Here is a 15925-nt window from a genome sequence, read left to right as displayed (position 1 = left end):
AAGCTGAATCTGAATTTTTTTAATTAGGCTAGACCAATTATGTACAAAATATATTTTAAAATCAGTATTTTTTTTTGTTAATGTTTTTCTGCCGTGTGTAATATGCAGTAGGCTATGTATTGTATAAACATTTACATTTAAGTCATTTAGCAGACGCTCTTATCCAGAGCGACTTACAAATTGGTGCATTCACCTTATGACATCCAGTGGAACAGCCACTTTACAACAGTGCATCTAAATCTTTTAAGGGGGGGGGGGGTCAGAAGGATTACTTTATCCTATCCTAGGTATTCCTTAAAGAGGTGGGGTTTCAGGTGTCTCCGGAAGGTGGTGATTGACTCCGCTGTCCTGGCGTCGTGAGGGAGTTTGTTCCACCATTGGGGGGCCAGAGCAGCGAACAGTTTTGACTGGGCTGAGCGGGAACTGTACTTCCTCAGTGGTAGGGAGGCGAGCAGGCCAGAGGTGGATGAACGCAGTGCCCTTGTTTGGGTGTAGGGCCTGATCAGAGCCTTTATTGTATAAAGGCACAATCATTATTTTAATTCATTTGGGGGGGCTTTGAAACAACATTCACAAAGACCATGTTTAACAAATCAACCAGCTGTTGCACTTCTTCCTTCAAATTGATCAATCACAGAGTTTTAAAAGCACAATACTGTTTTGATATAAAGTGGTTCGATTTCATTGCTTTCAGATTAGGTTAGAGGGCCAACAAACCCCTGAGTACCAGGCCATTAGGACCTGATGGGGGGACAATAGACCCCTGAGTACCAGGCCATTAGGACCTGATGGAGGAACAATAGAGCCCTGAGTACCAGTCCATTAGGACCTGATGGAGGAACAATAGAGCCCTGAGTACCAGGCCATTAGGACCTGATAGAGGAACAATAGAGCCCTGAGTACCAGGCCATTAGGACCTGATGGAGGGACAATAGAGCCCTGAGTACCAGGCCATTAGGACCTGATGGAGGGACAATAGAGCCCTGAGTACCAGGCCGTTAGGACCTGATGGAGGGACAATAGAGCCCTGAGTACCAGGCCATTAGGACCTGATGGATGGACAATAGAGCCCTGAGTACCAGGCCGTTAGGACCTGATGGAGGGACAATAGAGCCCTGAGTACCAGGCCATTAGGACCTGATGGAGGGACAATAGAGCCCTGAGTACCAGGCCATTAGGACCTGATGGAGGGACAATAGAGCCCTGAGTACCATGCCATTAGGACCTGATGGAGGGACAATAGAGCCCTGAGTACCAGGCCATTAGGACCTGATGGAGGGACAATAGAGCCCTGAGTACCAGGCCATTAGGATCTGATGGAGGGACAATATCATTTCCTGGGCTCAACAGTCACGTGGTATTTTACTGCGGTCGTGACTGACGGCTTCCAGTGTGGCGGTAATACGGTCATGAGAACATCCCTAGTCCTTACTCCAGGTTCACGACCTCAGTCTTACAGGGATACTGCATTATGTTATTATGGGATGTCAAGGGTAAGGTCTTACCCAGTACAATCATGACAGTCTTCAGCAGGCTCATCATGATGTCTCTGTTCCTACGTGGTCCTAACTCTAACCTACCCAGTACCAGAATCTAACATATAGTGTCTGTTCCTACGTGGTCCTAACTCTAACTCTAACCTACCCAGTACTAGTATCTAACATGTAGTGTCTGTTCCTACGTGGTCCTAACTCTAACATACCCAGTACCAGTATCTAACATATAGTGTCTGTTCCTACATAGTCATAACTCTAACCTACCCAGTACCAGTATCTAACATATAGTGTCTGTTCCTACGTAGTCATAACTCTAACCTACCCAGTACTAGAATCTAACATATAGTGTCTGTTGTGAAGGTAGTCGAGGTTCTTACCCAATACGATGACGACAGTCTTCAGCAGGCTCATCATGGTGTCTCTGTTCCTGCGTGGTCCAGAGCTGTGTCTGCTCATCCTCATGGTCCTCTGTCTCACGTACATAAAGATGTGAGCGTACAGCACCACCATGACCAGGAAGGTGACCAGGTTGAATACGGCCCAGAACACCAGGTAGGAGTTACAGTACAGCGGCGCCATGCTAGAACACGTGCTGATGTCACAGATACAGTTCCACCCCACCGACGGGATGGCTCCCATGACGATAGACAAGGTCCAGATGACTACAATCACCACCACCACACGCCGGTTGGACATGCGCGTGTGCAGCTGCATGCGGAAAACGGTGATGTGGCGCTCGATGGCGATGGCGAGGAGGTTACACACGGACGCCGTGAGGGACGTGTCGATGAGACCCTGTCGGAGCAACCACGTAGAGACCGTGAGGCGTCGCGTGTTCGGGCCCGTGTTGAACATCAGGTAGAAGTACGCCAGGCCGGCAAAGAAGTCCGCGGCGGCCAGGTTGGCCATCAGGTAGTAAATAGGGAAGTGGAAGCGGCGGTTGACGTATATAGCCACCATGACCAGCAAGTTAGCCAGCATGATGAAGATACATACTGTGATACCCAGCCCCATCACCAGCTTACTGACGGTATTCCACTCTGTAGCCAGGTACTTTCCACTGCGGTTGTAGAAGAAGGCAATGGACTCATTGTAGAAGCACTGTTCCTCCTCCATCTTGAAGGCTGGCTAGGGGGTCTGGAGGAGAGGAGACAGGGGTTAGAGAGAGTCACAGTAGGTTAGGGAGAGTCACAGTAGGTTAGGGAGAGTCACAGTAGGTTAGGGAGAGTCACAGTAGGTTAGGGAGAGTCACAGTAGGTTAGAGAGTCACAGTAGGTTAGAGAGTCACAGTAGGTTAGAGAGTCACAGTAGGTTGTTAGGGGGTCTGGAGGAGAGGAGACAGGGGTTAGAGGGAGTCACAGTAGGTTAGAGAGTCACAGTAGGTTAGAGAGTCACAATAGGTTGTTAGGGGGTCTGGAGGAGAGGATACAGGGGTTAGAGAGAGTCACAGTAGGTTAGGGAGAGTCACAGTAGGTTAGGGAGAGTCACAGTAGGTTAGGGAGAGTCACAGTAGGTTAGGGAGAGTCACAGTAGGTTAGGGAGAGTCACAGTAGGTTAGAGAGTCACAGTAGGTTAGAGAGTCACAGTAGGTTAGAGAGTCACAGTAGGTTGTTAGGGGGTCTGGAGGAGAGGAGACAGGGGTTAGAGGGAGTCACAGTAGGTTAGAGAGTCACAGTAGGTTAGAGAGTCACAATAGGTTGTTAGGGGGTCTGGAGGAGAGGATACAGGGGTTAGAGGGAGTCACAGTAGGTTAGAGAGTCACAGCAGGTTGTTAGGGGGTCTGGAGGAGAGGAGACAGGGGTTAGAGGGAGTCACAGTAGGTTGTTAGGGGGTCTGGAGGAGAGGAGACAGGGGTTAGAGGGAGTCACAGTAGGTTAGAGAGTCACAGCAGGTTGTTAGGGGATCTGGAGGAGAGGAGACAGGGGTTAGAGGGAGTCACAGTAGGTTAGAGAGTCACAGCAGGTTGTTAGGGGATCTGGAGGAGAGGAGACAGGGGTTAGAGGGAGTCACAGTAGGTTAGAGAGTCACAGTAGGTTAGAGAGAGACAGTAGGTTGTTAGGGGGTCTGGAGGAGAGGAGACAGGGGTTAGAGGGAGTCACAGTAGGTTAGAGAGAGTCACAATAGGCTTTAGAGAGAGTCACAGTAGGTTAGAGAGAGTCACAATAGGTTAGAGAGAGTCACAATAGGTTAGAGAGTCACAGTAGGTTAGAGAGTCACAGTAGGTTAGAGAGTCACAGTAGGTTGTTAGGGGGTCTGGAGGAGAGGACACAGGGGTTAGAGAGAGTCACAGTAGGTTGGAGAGAGTCACAATAGGTTGGAGAGAGTCACAGTAGGTTGGAGAGAGTCACAGTAGGTAAGAGAGAGTCACAATAGGTTAGAGTCACAGTAGGTTGTTAGGGAGTCAGGGGTTAGTAGTAATCATGGACAAATACTAATTGCAGGGGCCCTGACCTCTCACTCAGATATCATATTAGCATGGTATAAGTCATAGCAATGGGTCTGAATACTTATGTAAATAAGGTATTCATGTTTTTATTTTTGATACATTTGCAAAAAATTACATTATTTTTTTCACTTTGTCATTATGAGGAATTGTGTGTAGATTGTGTGTAGATGTATTTAATCAATTTTAGAATAAGGCTGTAACGTAACAAAATATGGGAAAAGGGGTCTAAATACTGTCTGAAATGCACTGTATATAAATCAAAGGAAATCATATTTTTGACCGCACTGGGCCTTTAAAACTGCAACATTTTCTCTTCGCCCCAATTCATGTTTTTGTAGAATTGTAATTGTAATTTTTCTCCACCGTCAAGGGGGGGGGGGGGGGCAATAAAATATTTTGCTGCAAGGTGGGTAAGCAAATCTAGTGTAGATTTGGCCTTGTGTTTTAGGTTTTTATCCTGAAAAACTCCCCAGTCCTTAACAGTTACAAGCATACCCATAACATGATGCAGCCACCAATATGCTTGAAAATATGGAGAGTGGTACTCAGTAATGTGTTGTATTGGAATTTCCCTAAACGTAACACTTTGTATGCACGACAAAAGTGAAGTGCTTTGCCACAGTTTTTGCAGTATTACTTTAGTGCAGGATGCATGTTTTGGAATATTTGTATTCTGTACCGGCTTCCTTCCTTTCACTCTGTCAATTAGCTTAGTATTGTGGAGTAACTACAATGTTGTTGATCCATCCTCAGTTTTCTCTTATCACAGCCATTAAACTCTGTAACTGTCACCATTGGCCACATGGTGAAATCCCTGAGCAGTTTCCTTCCTCTCCGGCAACCGAGTTAGGAAGGATGTCTGTATCTTTGTAGTGACTGGGTGAATTGATACACCATCCAAAGTGTTATTAATAACTTCACCATGCTCAAAGGGATATTCAATGTTTTTTTTTGCCATCTACCAATAGGTGACCTTCTTTGCAAGGCATTGCACGGCATTGGGAAACCTCCCTGATCTTTGTGGTTGAATCTGTGTTTGAAATTCACTGCTTGACAGATAATTATATGTGTGGGGTACAGAGATGAGGTAGTCATTCAAAATTCATGTTAAACACTATTATTGCACACAGAGTGAGTCCATGCAACTTATTATGCAAATTTTTTCCCCTGAATTTATTTAGGCTTGCCATAACAAAGGGGTGGAATACTTATTGACTCAAGACATTTAAATTTTTCATTATTAATTGATTTGTAAAACAATTCCAAATCTGGAAGATTAAAACCACCCACAGACTCAGGAAGACGTAAAACTTTCCTATTTATTCTAGGAGTTTGATTTGCCCATATACAAAGTATGTTTTGACCGAGTATACATGTTTAAAGAATGTCTTCGGTATAATCAAGAATAAATATAAAAACTTTGGGAGCCATGCCATTCTGAAGAGGTTTATTCTACCTTTAAGATTTATGGGAAGAATGTTCCATTTAATTAGAACTGCTTTCATATTGTTGAGTAAATGGAATAAAGTTATCTTTATATATGTGTTGTCACTTATTAACCTCTACGGGATCGGTGTCCCTAAACCAGGACAGTTGTTGCTCAATATGCGATATTGAGACTAGAATGACATTGTAAACAACAGCTATCTTTCCGGGACATAGACATATCTTATATGGGTAGAAAGCTTAAATTCTTGTGAATCTAACTGCAGTGTCCACCTTACAGTAGCTTTCACAGCAAAAAAAAATAACATGCTATTGTTTGGGGATAATGCAAAAATAACAAAACACATGTCACGGCAACTGGTTTGGTACATTCAGTAAACTTTCTCTGATTTGTCATCCTGAGGGTCCCAGAGATAAAAGGCAGCATAGTTTTGTTTGATAAAAATCCATTTTAACATTAAAATGTAGGAACTGGGTTTTACAGTATGAACCCCTGCTGTCTCTGGCTCCACACCCACCCCACCCATCTAGATGTGTGAAGGTTAGTGTATTTTCTGTAGGGAAGCTAATGATCCATCATGTATGACATTCCTGGGAGTGTGTAAACTAAAAAAAAAAATGTATTACCATAGCATGTTTGTATGTTCTCTATAGTTATGTAGATGAGAATCTATAAATTGACCAATTCAGCACATTTGTGCAAAATTGATACAAAATATTGTGTAGTGATGTAATTCTTCACTGGATCAGTCTTAAACTTTGCACACACACTGCTGCCATCTTGTGGACAACCTCTAAATTACACCTAAAATCACATCTCAAAGTATGGTTCTTTCTCTTGCATTTCAAAGATGGAACCAAAAAACAAATAGAAAACAGTTTTTATATTATCTTTTACCAGATCTAATGTGTTATATTCTCCTACATTAATTTCACATTTACACAAACGTCAAAGTGTTTCCAAATGGTATCAATAATATTCCTATCCTTGCTTCAGGTCCTGAGCTACAGGCAGTTAGATTTGGATATGTCATTTTAGGCGAAAATTGATCCTTAAGCATTCTAAGTATTTGATATTTTTTGTCGTCCACTTAAAATCATTGCTGTAGATGGTGAGTTATTCTTAAATTTTTTCCTATTGCCATTATTTCTGTTTTTTCCACATAAATTTTCCACATTCCACATTCATTTTATAAATTGAGAGATTTTAGAGAATTCTGAAAATATTTATAGCAAGGGGGACATCGAGTTGTCAGTATTGGTCAGGTATATAAGGAGATCATCTGCAAATAATATTTAATTTAAATGTTTACCAATACTGATACCTGTTACGTTTGGGTATTGTCGAATTTTTTCTGCAAGCGGTTCAATTGCCAGTGCAAACAGCAGGGGCACGAGGGGACATTCCTGTCTTGTGCCCCTTTTTAAAGCAATTTCATCAGATAATGTATTATATGTGTATATTTTTACTTCAGGAAATGTAATTAAATATTTTTATTACATTTATTATTGAGGTTGTAAAAGTTGAACGCTTCCAAAGTTTTGAATAGAAAAGGCCATTCAAGATGGTCGAAAGGCTTTTTGGATGGTAAATTACTGAGATTGGTACTTGTTCTGCACATCTTCAATTTAAGCCTAGACATGAGGGAGTCAAAGGTCATCCAGCTACCCAAGAATAGCAGAGCATCCTTTAATAGTTCAAACAGCCGACCAATCAGCCCGTTACCAGTGCTTAGTAAACTTTTGGGAAAAAATGTATTTGAACAAATACAAAGTTAATTCACAAAAGAAAATGCTTATAGGAAAGGGCACTCATCACTGACACAAATGACTGAGGATGAAAGAAACTGATAGTAAATAAATATAATAATACTCGTAAAGGTTTTGAGCTTTGGCAAAAATGTCAAACATCACAGCACAATTTCAAAATATATATATGGCAAATGGAAACCAAACAGGTGGGATGGTCTGAGAGTGGCTGAGGACACAGACAGACAGACAGACAGACAGACACAGACAGACACAGAAAGACAGACTGAGGGTTGGGATAAAGATCTTATGTTCAGTAACGTATTATTGTTATGTGATCGCTGTATAGAAAAGTACAATGTATGTAAAATGTATATTTAAAATATAAAGTACCAGTCAAAAGTTTGGCACCTACTCATTCAAGGGCTTTTCTTTATTTTTACAATGTTCTACATTGTAGAATAATAGTGAAGACATCAAAACTATGAAATAACACATATGGAATCATGTGTTTACCAAAAGTGTTAAACAAATCAAAATATATGTTATATTTGAGATTCTTCAAATAGCCACTCTTTTCTTGATGACAGCTTTGCACACTCTTGGCATTCTCTCAAACAGCTTCAACCAGGTAATCACCTGGAATGTGTTTCAATTAACAGGTGTGCCTTGTTAAAAGTTAATTTGTGGAATTTCTTTCCTTCTTAAAAACTTCTTGTCAATAGGGGGGCGCTGTTTTCACTTTGGAAAAATACGTGCCCAAATTAAACTGCCTCGTACTCTATTCTAGATCGTACAATATGCATATTATTATTACTATTGGATAGAAAACACTCTCAAGTTTCTAAAACTGTTTGAATTATATCTGTGAGTAAAACAGAACTCATTTTGCAGCAAACTTCCAAACAGGAAGTGAAAAATCTGAAAACGAGGCTCTGTTTCAGGGCCTGCCTATTCAATTGCCTAATATTTATCGATATGCATGCACTTCATACGCCTTCCACTAGATGTCAACAGGCAGTGGAAGGTGGAATGGGGTGTCTAGCTTGATCTGAGGTCGAACAAGAGCTCTTGGATTGACGTGTCCAGAATTTCCTTTCTCTACCTAGGCGCGGGAAAGCACCTCCATACTGTCTTATGATAAGCGTTCGGTATACACGGCTAATATCTCCAGCTCTGTTTTTATTTGATACATATTAGAAAAACATCATAAAGTAGGTTTTTTCAACCGAGTTTCATCCGTTTATTCAACGTTTATTGGGACTTTTGGAGTTTTCCGTTCTTTGCGTCGAGAGAAACTGGGAATGTCATCAACATTGGCTAGCATTGTGGCACGAATTCGACAGAAGAAAAGGACATTCTAAAACCAAACAACGATTTATCCTCGACCTAGGACTCCTTGTACAAGATTCTGATGGAAGCTCAACAAAAGTAAGAACAATTTATGATGTTATTTCGTATTTCTGTGGAAAATGTTATTCCTATTCTCTGCCGTTTTGGCGGGCGCTGTCTCGCAATAACGCAAGCTGTTTGTTATGGTAAAGTTATTTTAAAAAATCTAACACGGCGGTTGCATTAAGAACCAGTGTATCTTTCATTTGCCATACAACAAGTATTTTTATGTAAAGTTTATGATGAGTTCTTTGGTCAGATTAGGTGAGTGTCCAAAATAGCTCCGGACATTCTGGTGAATCGATGCTACATATTCACAATGTATAACCACGGTTTGCAGCTCTAAATAAGCACATTTTCGAACAAAACATAAGTGTATTGTATAACCTGATGTTATAAGACTGTCATCTGATGAAGTTGGTCAAGGTTAGTGATTCATTTTATATCTTTTGCTGGTTTTTGCGAATGCTATCTATGCGGTGAATAAATGCGGTTGTGTGTTTGGCTATTGTGGTAAGCTAATATAATGCTATATTGTGTTTTCGCTGTAAAACACTTTTAAAAAATCGGAAATATTGGCTGGATTCACAAGATGTTTATCTTTAATTTGCTGTACACCATGTATTTTTCATAAATGTTTTATGATGAGCATTTAGGTATTTCACGTTGCTCTCTGTAATTATTCTGGCTGCTTTGGTGATATTTTTGATGGTAGCTGCAATGTAAAACTATGATTTATACCTCAAATATGCACATTTTCGAACAAAACATAAATTTATTGTATAACATGTTATAAGACTGTCATCTGATGAAGTTGTTTCTTGGTTAGTGACTAATTATATCTATATTTGGTCGGTTTTGTGATAGCTACCTATGCGGTAGAAACATGGTGAAAATATGCGGTTGAGTCTTTGGCTATTGTGGTTAGCTAATAGAAATACATATTGTGTTTTCGCTGTAAAACATTTTAAAAATCAGAAATGATGGTTGGATTCACAAGATGTTTATCTTTCATTTGCTGTATTGGACTTGTGATTTCATGATATTTATATGCTATTATTTACTTGTGGCGCTATGCTAGGCTATGCTAGTCAGCTTTTACTGATGAGAATGCTCCCGGATGCGGGATGGGTGTTAAGTAAAGGTTAATGTGTTTGAGCCAATCAGTTGTGTTGTGACAAAGTAGGGGTGGTATACAGAAGATATCCCTATTTGGTAAAAGACCAAGTCCATATTATGGCAAAAACAGCTCAAATATGGAAAGAGCAACAAAAGTCCATTATTACTTTAAAACATGAAGGTCAGTCAATAATGAAAATGTTCAACAACTTAACGTTTCTTCAAGTGCAGTCGCAAAAACCATCAAGCGCTGATGAAACTGGCTCTCATGAGGACCATCACAGGAAAGGAGGATTGCAGCCCAAATAAATAGGTCACAGAGTTAAAGTAACAGACATCTCAACATCAACTGTTCAGAGGAGACTGCGTGAATTAGGCCTTCATCGTTGAATTGCTGAAAATAAACCACTACTAAAGGACACCAATAAGAAGAGACTTGCTTGGGCCAAGAAACAGGTGCAATGCACATTTGACAGGTGGAAATCTGTCCTTCGGTCTGATGAGTCCAAATGTGAGATTTTTGGTTCCAACCGCCGTGTCTTTGAGACGCAGAGCAGGTGAACGGATGTGTGGTTCCCACCATGAAGCATGGAGGAGGAGGTGTGATGGTGTCGGGGTGCTTTGCTGGTGATACTGTCAGTGATTTATTTAGAATTGAAGGAACACTTAACGAGCATGTCTACCACAGCATTCTGCAGCGATACACCATCCCATCTGGTTTGGGCTTAGTGGGACTATCATTTTTTTCAACAGGACAATGACCCAACACACCCCCAGGCTGTGTAAGGGCTATTTGACCAAGAAGGAGAGTGATGGAGTGCTGCATCAGATGACCTGGCCTCCACAATCACCCGACCTCAACCCAATTGAGATGTTTTGAGAGATGTTTTGAGAACAGTTAGACTGCAGAGTGAAGGAAAAGCAGCCAACAAGTGCTCAGCATATCTGGGAACTCCTTCAAGACCGTTGGAAAAGCATTACTCATTACGTGGGATGAGAGAATGCGAAGAGTGTGCAAAGCTGTCATCAATGCAAAGGTGGCTACTTTGAAGAATCTCAAAAATAAAATACATTTTGATTTGATTAACACTTTTTTGATTACTACATGATTCCATGTCTTACTTAATAGTTTATGTTTTCACTATTATTCTACAATGTAGGAAATAGTAAAATTAAAGAAAAGAAAAACCCTTGAATGAGTAGATGTGTCCTAACTTTTTACTGGTACTGTATTACAGCCATACCTCCTCTCCTCCTCCAGTCATATATATCCATGTATTACCTTCTGCTGGGCGGATTGAGGAACTGTGTATTCCCTGTGACCTACAAATGTTGACTTAGGTTTTTTTTTGCCAAACTAACAATGTCTTACTGTATTTAAATTATTTGATTTCAACTAACTTATGTTTTAATTCAATTAAGTCAATTAAGTTCAAACAATTTAACAAGCCAATCTGTAAACGAAGAATAAAAAGTTCTAAAGGAAAAGTTCTAATGGAAGACAACAGTTAAATGAGAGTCCTGTGCACTAAATACGGAAGAGAGAGCCATTTGGGACGCACCCATTGAATTCTCATGGAATGGCTGTGTTTCACTGTAACTCCGACCAGATAACACTTCCTTTGTTCTGTCTCTTCTGGCCATAGGGAGCGACAGGATAATAGGCAGGCTGTGACCTCATCAGTACTAGACACAGGGTGCTCCAGGGTGGTCCTGTCTACAAGAGAAGACGATAATGGACGTGTCCCAAATGGCCCATGTGCATGTGGTGAGAAGTAGTGCACTATATAGGGAATGGAATGCCATTTGGGACCCAGCCTGGTCTTTTTATCCCATTGATGGAGAGAGAGAGAGACAGAGACAGAGACAGAGACAGAGAGAGAGAGAGAGAGAGAGAGAGAGGACTGTCTGCACACAGCTCAGCATAGAACGCTGTTGTCCTCCCTTCACTTCAACACAGTCCCATCAAACAGCTCACAGACAGGGCCGGCCCTAGTCTGTTGGGGGCCCTACGCAAGATTCTCCTCCAGTCATATGTATTACAGCCATACCCCGCCCCCCCACCACCCCACCTCACGACAAAACATTTTAGTCGCCCCCCTCTTCACGGTGGAAAGATAAATTGTAATGTTATTTTCCTGCAAATCTACACATTTTGCCATAGGTCGTAAAGAAAATGTTGCAGTTTTAATGACAGACAGATGAAAGATACACTTAGAGGGAACATTAAAAATGGGGACTATTCAGTAAGACAAGCAGTGGAGCAGGGAGAGTGAGGTGGCTGTAGGTGGGACTCAATCCATTCAAGGCTTTCAACACCTGGAGGCTTTTAAAGTTAATCCCATCGTGGACTGGTATTCACAGGAGTTCAGAATGGATGGGGTTAATGTGGGCTGACTTCTTGGTCAGGACTCTGGAGAAGCCTCTGAAGTGATTTGTCTGGTAGCCCCCCCCCCCGAAGAGCTGGAAGGCCCCAACCCGAACAGAGCTGGAAGGCCCCAACCCGGACAGAGCTGGAAGGCCTCAACCCGGACAGAGCTGGAAGGCCCCAACCCGGACAGAGCTGGAAGGCCCCAACCCGAACAGAGCTGGAAGGCCCCAACCCGAACAGAGCTGGAAGGCCCCAACCCGAACAGAGCTGGAAGGCCCCAACCCGGACAGAGCTGGAAGGCCTCAACCCGGACAGAGCTGGAAGGCCCCAACCCGAACAGAGCTGGAAGGCCCCAACCCGAACAGAGCTGGAAGGCCCCAACCCGAACAGAGCTGGAAGGGCCCAACCCGAACAGAGCTGGAAGGCCCCAACCCGATCAGAGCTGGAAGGCCCCAACCCGGACAGAGCTGGAAGGCCCCAACCCGAACAGAGCTGGAAGGCCCCAACCCGGACAGAGCTGGAAGGCCCCAACCCGAACAGAGCTGGAAGGCCCCAACCCGAACAGAGCATTGCTGTAGTCAACTCGGGAGAAGATGAAGGCATGGTTGAATTTCACAGATGGAAACATTATCTTTAACAGATATGTTCAATATGAGCATTAAAAAGGACAGAGAAGGATCAAACTTGACTCCCAGGTTGGATATGACAGGGAACAGATGGATGTCTTGACCAACTATTGTAGGCCAGATGTTTCCAGCACTGCTGACCTGCTTGGGTGTCTCAAATAAGCCTCAGTCTTGCAGCTGGAGGAAGTCATTTCATCCATACCATGACGTCATCTAGGCAGCTGCCAATTTACGATAGTGCTGTGATGGTAATATATATATCTGGGTATCGTCAGCGTAGCTTAAAACAGCCGTGGAAGTTGATGTTATGGTCTCTGAGGATTTGGCCGAGAGGGGGCATGTAAATGAGGGACAGAAACATACCCCGGTGGGACATCACGATGGGACATCGCATGTGACTGCAGACTCGTGATGTATTGCTTCCCATTGGAGAGATAGGAGACCCAGTTGTTCCAGAGACAGCCGTGTGCGCTCTGAGATGCCGCAGGAGGATGGTGTGGTCTAGACAGCAGCCGTGCTCTCTGATACACCGCAGGAGGATGGTGTGGTCTAGACAGCAGCCGTGTGCACTCTGAGACACCGCAGGAGGATGGTGTGGTCTAGACAGCAGCCGTGTGCTCTCAGACGCCGCAGGAGGATGGTGTGGTCTAGACAGCAGCCGTGTGCTCTGAGACACCGCAGGAGGATGGTGTGGTCTAGACAGCAGCCGTGTGCTCTGAGACACCGCAAGAGGATGGTGTGGTCTAGACAGCAGCCGTGTGCTCAGACACCGCAGGAGGATGGTGTGGTCTAGACAGCAGCCGTGTGCTCTGAGACACCGCAGGAGGATGGTGTGGTCTAGACAGCAGCCGTGTGCTCTGAGACACCGCAGGAGGATGGTGTGGTCTAGACAGCAGCCGTGTGCTCTGAGACACCGCAGGAGGATGGTGTGGTCTAGACAGCAGCCGTGTGCTCTGAGACACCGCAGGAGGATGGTGTGGTCTAGACAGCAGCCGTGTGCTCTGAGACACCGCAGGAGGATGGTGTGGTCTAGACAGCAGCCGTGTGCTCTGAGACACCGCAGGAGGATGGTGTGGTCTAGACAGCAGCCGTGTGCTCTGAGACACCGCAGGAGGATGGTGTGGTCTAGACAGCAGCCGTGTGCTCTGAGACACCGCAGGAGGATGGTGTGGTCTAGACAGCAGCCGTGTGCTCTGAGACACCGCAGGAGGATGGTGTGGTCTAGACAGCAGCCGTGTGCTCTGAGACACCGCAGGAGGATGGTGTGGTCTAGACAGCAGCCGTGTGCTCTGAGACACCGCAGGAGGATGGTGTGGTCTAGACAGCAGCCGTGTGCTCTGAGACACCGCAGGAGGATGGTGTGGTCTAGACAGCAGCCGTGTGCTCTGAGACACCGCAGGAGGATGGTGTGGTCTAGACAGCAGCCGTGTGCTCAGACACCGCAGGAGGATGGTGTGGTCTAGACAGCAGCCGTGTGCTCTGAGACACCGCAGGAGGATGGTGTGGTCTAGACAGCAGCCGTGTGCTCTGAGACACCGCAGGAGGATGGTGTGGTCTAGACAGCAGCCGTGTGCTCTGAGACACCGCAGGAGGATGGTGTGGTCTAGACAGCAGCCGTGTGCTCTGAGACACCGCAGGAGGATGGTGTGGTCTAGACAGCAGCCGTGTGCTCTGAGACACCGCAGGAGGATGGTGTGGTCTAGACAGCAGCCGTGTGCTCTGAGACACCGCAGGAGGATGGTGTGGTCTAGACAGCAGCCGTGTGCTCTGAGACACCGCAGGAGGATGGTGTGGTCTAGACAGCAGCCGTGTGCTCTGAGACACCGCAGGAGGATGGTGTGGTCTAGACAGCAGCCATGTGCTCTGAGACACCGCAGGAGGATGGTGTGGTCTAGACAGCAGCCATGTGCTCTGAGACACCGCAGGAGGATGGTGTGGTCTAGACAGCAGCCATGTGCTCTGAGACACCGCAGGAGGATGGTGTGGTCTAGACAGCAGCCATGTGCTCTGAGACACCGCAGGAGGATGGTGTGGTCTAGACAGCAGCCGTGTGCTCTGAGACACCGCAGGAGGATGTGCTCTGAGATGCCGCAGGAGGATGGTGTGGTCTAGACAGCAGCAGTGTGCTCTGAGACACCGCAGGAGGATGGTGTGGTCTAGACAGCAGCCGTGCTCTCAGACACCGCAGGAGGATGTGCTCTGAGACGCCGCAGGAGGATGGTGTGGTCTAGACAGCAGTCGTGTGCTCTCTGAGACAGCGCAGGAGGATGGTGTGGTCTAGACAGCAGCCGTGTGCTCTGAGACGCCACAGGAGGATGGTGTGGTCTAGACAGCAGCCGTGTGGTCTACGGCAGGAGGATGGTGTGGTCTACGGCAGGGTTCCCCAACTGGTGGCCCACGGGCCGTTTTATTTATCCCCGCAAGTTTTGAGCAAATGTTTTATTTATTTTATCTTTTTTTAATTGATGATCAATAGACTGTAAAGACACCAGGAAATCAGAAATATTTTTCCAAGTATTCCAACGCGTAATAGAGAGACACGTGATCGTATTGAAACGTAAGCAAGGTTTATAATGATTATGTTTTAGTCAAACATATCTGTGTGGGCTTCTTGCGGTCATGTTCCAGCCCCCCCCGACCAACCGCTCAAGAAAAAACAAAAAATTAAAAAAGAGGATGCTGGGAGATTCCAAATCTGCAGTCAACAGATTGTTAGTACCTTTCACCAGAGCTGTTCCGGTGTTGTGCAAGAGCCGGGCAGAAGGTTGGAAGATTTTACAATCATTATTTTACCGACAGCTGTTAAGAACGGGGATCTGAAATAGCGTCAGGCCGTACTCATGAAGCAGAACAGGATGGAAACGCTTTAGATACTGACAGATATAACATTACACCCATACCTCCTCTCCTCCTCCAGTCCTCTCCTCCAGGTGGTAAACACACCCAACCCCCAAAGTCTTCCATTTCAGACACAGCCCATGCATTCCACAGTTTATAGTATTTAGACAGGACCCCCCCCCCGCCCCCAACCCCTATCCCATAACTTATACAGACCCCTGAACCCCTGACATAGCTTAGGACTTATACTGAACAAAATGAGCTTCCCTGAGCCAGTTTCTGTAGAAATGATTAGGTTGTGTAAAACAGTTTCCTCAGCTGTCCGGGTAGCTGGTCTCAGTTGATCCCGCAGGTGAAGGAGGAAGATGTGGAGGTCCTCAGCTGTCCGGGTAGCTGGTCTCAGTTGATCCCGCAGGTGAAGGAGGAAGATGTGGAGGTCCTC

General features: G+C 44.8%; 1 protein-coding gene across 1 annotated transcript in view; it reads right to left on the bottom strand.

Annotated features, from left to right (window-relative positions):
- Positions 1–15925, bottom strand: part of LOC139544449 (lysophosphatidic acid receptor 1-like) — an 81831-nt gene that overhangs the window by 47242 nt on the left and 18664 nt on the right. Inside the window, exon 2 of the mRNA XM_071351560.1 lies at positions 1874–2633. Within this exon, the coding sequence (XP_071207661.1) occupies positions 1874–2612 (739 nt within the window). The 5' untranslated portion in view covers positions 2613–2633. The remainder of the gene's footprint in view (positions 1–1873; positions 2634–15925) is intronic.

The sequence above is a fragment of the Salvelinus alpinus genome, chromosome 18 (assembly GCF_045679555.1).
Source record: "Salvelinus alpinus chromosome 18, SLU_Salpinus.1, whole genome shotgun sequence".
Lineage (NCBI taxonomy): Eukaryota > Metazoa > Chordata > Actinopteri > Salmoniformes > Salmonidae > Salvelinus > Salvelinus alpinus.
The sequence above is the reverse complement of the archived record's forward strand: the minus strand, read 5'-3'. Positions and strand labels throughout refer to the sequence as shown.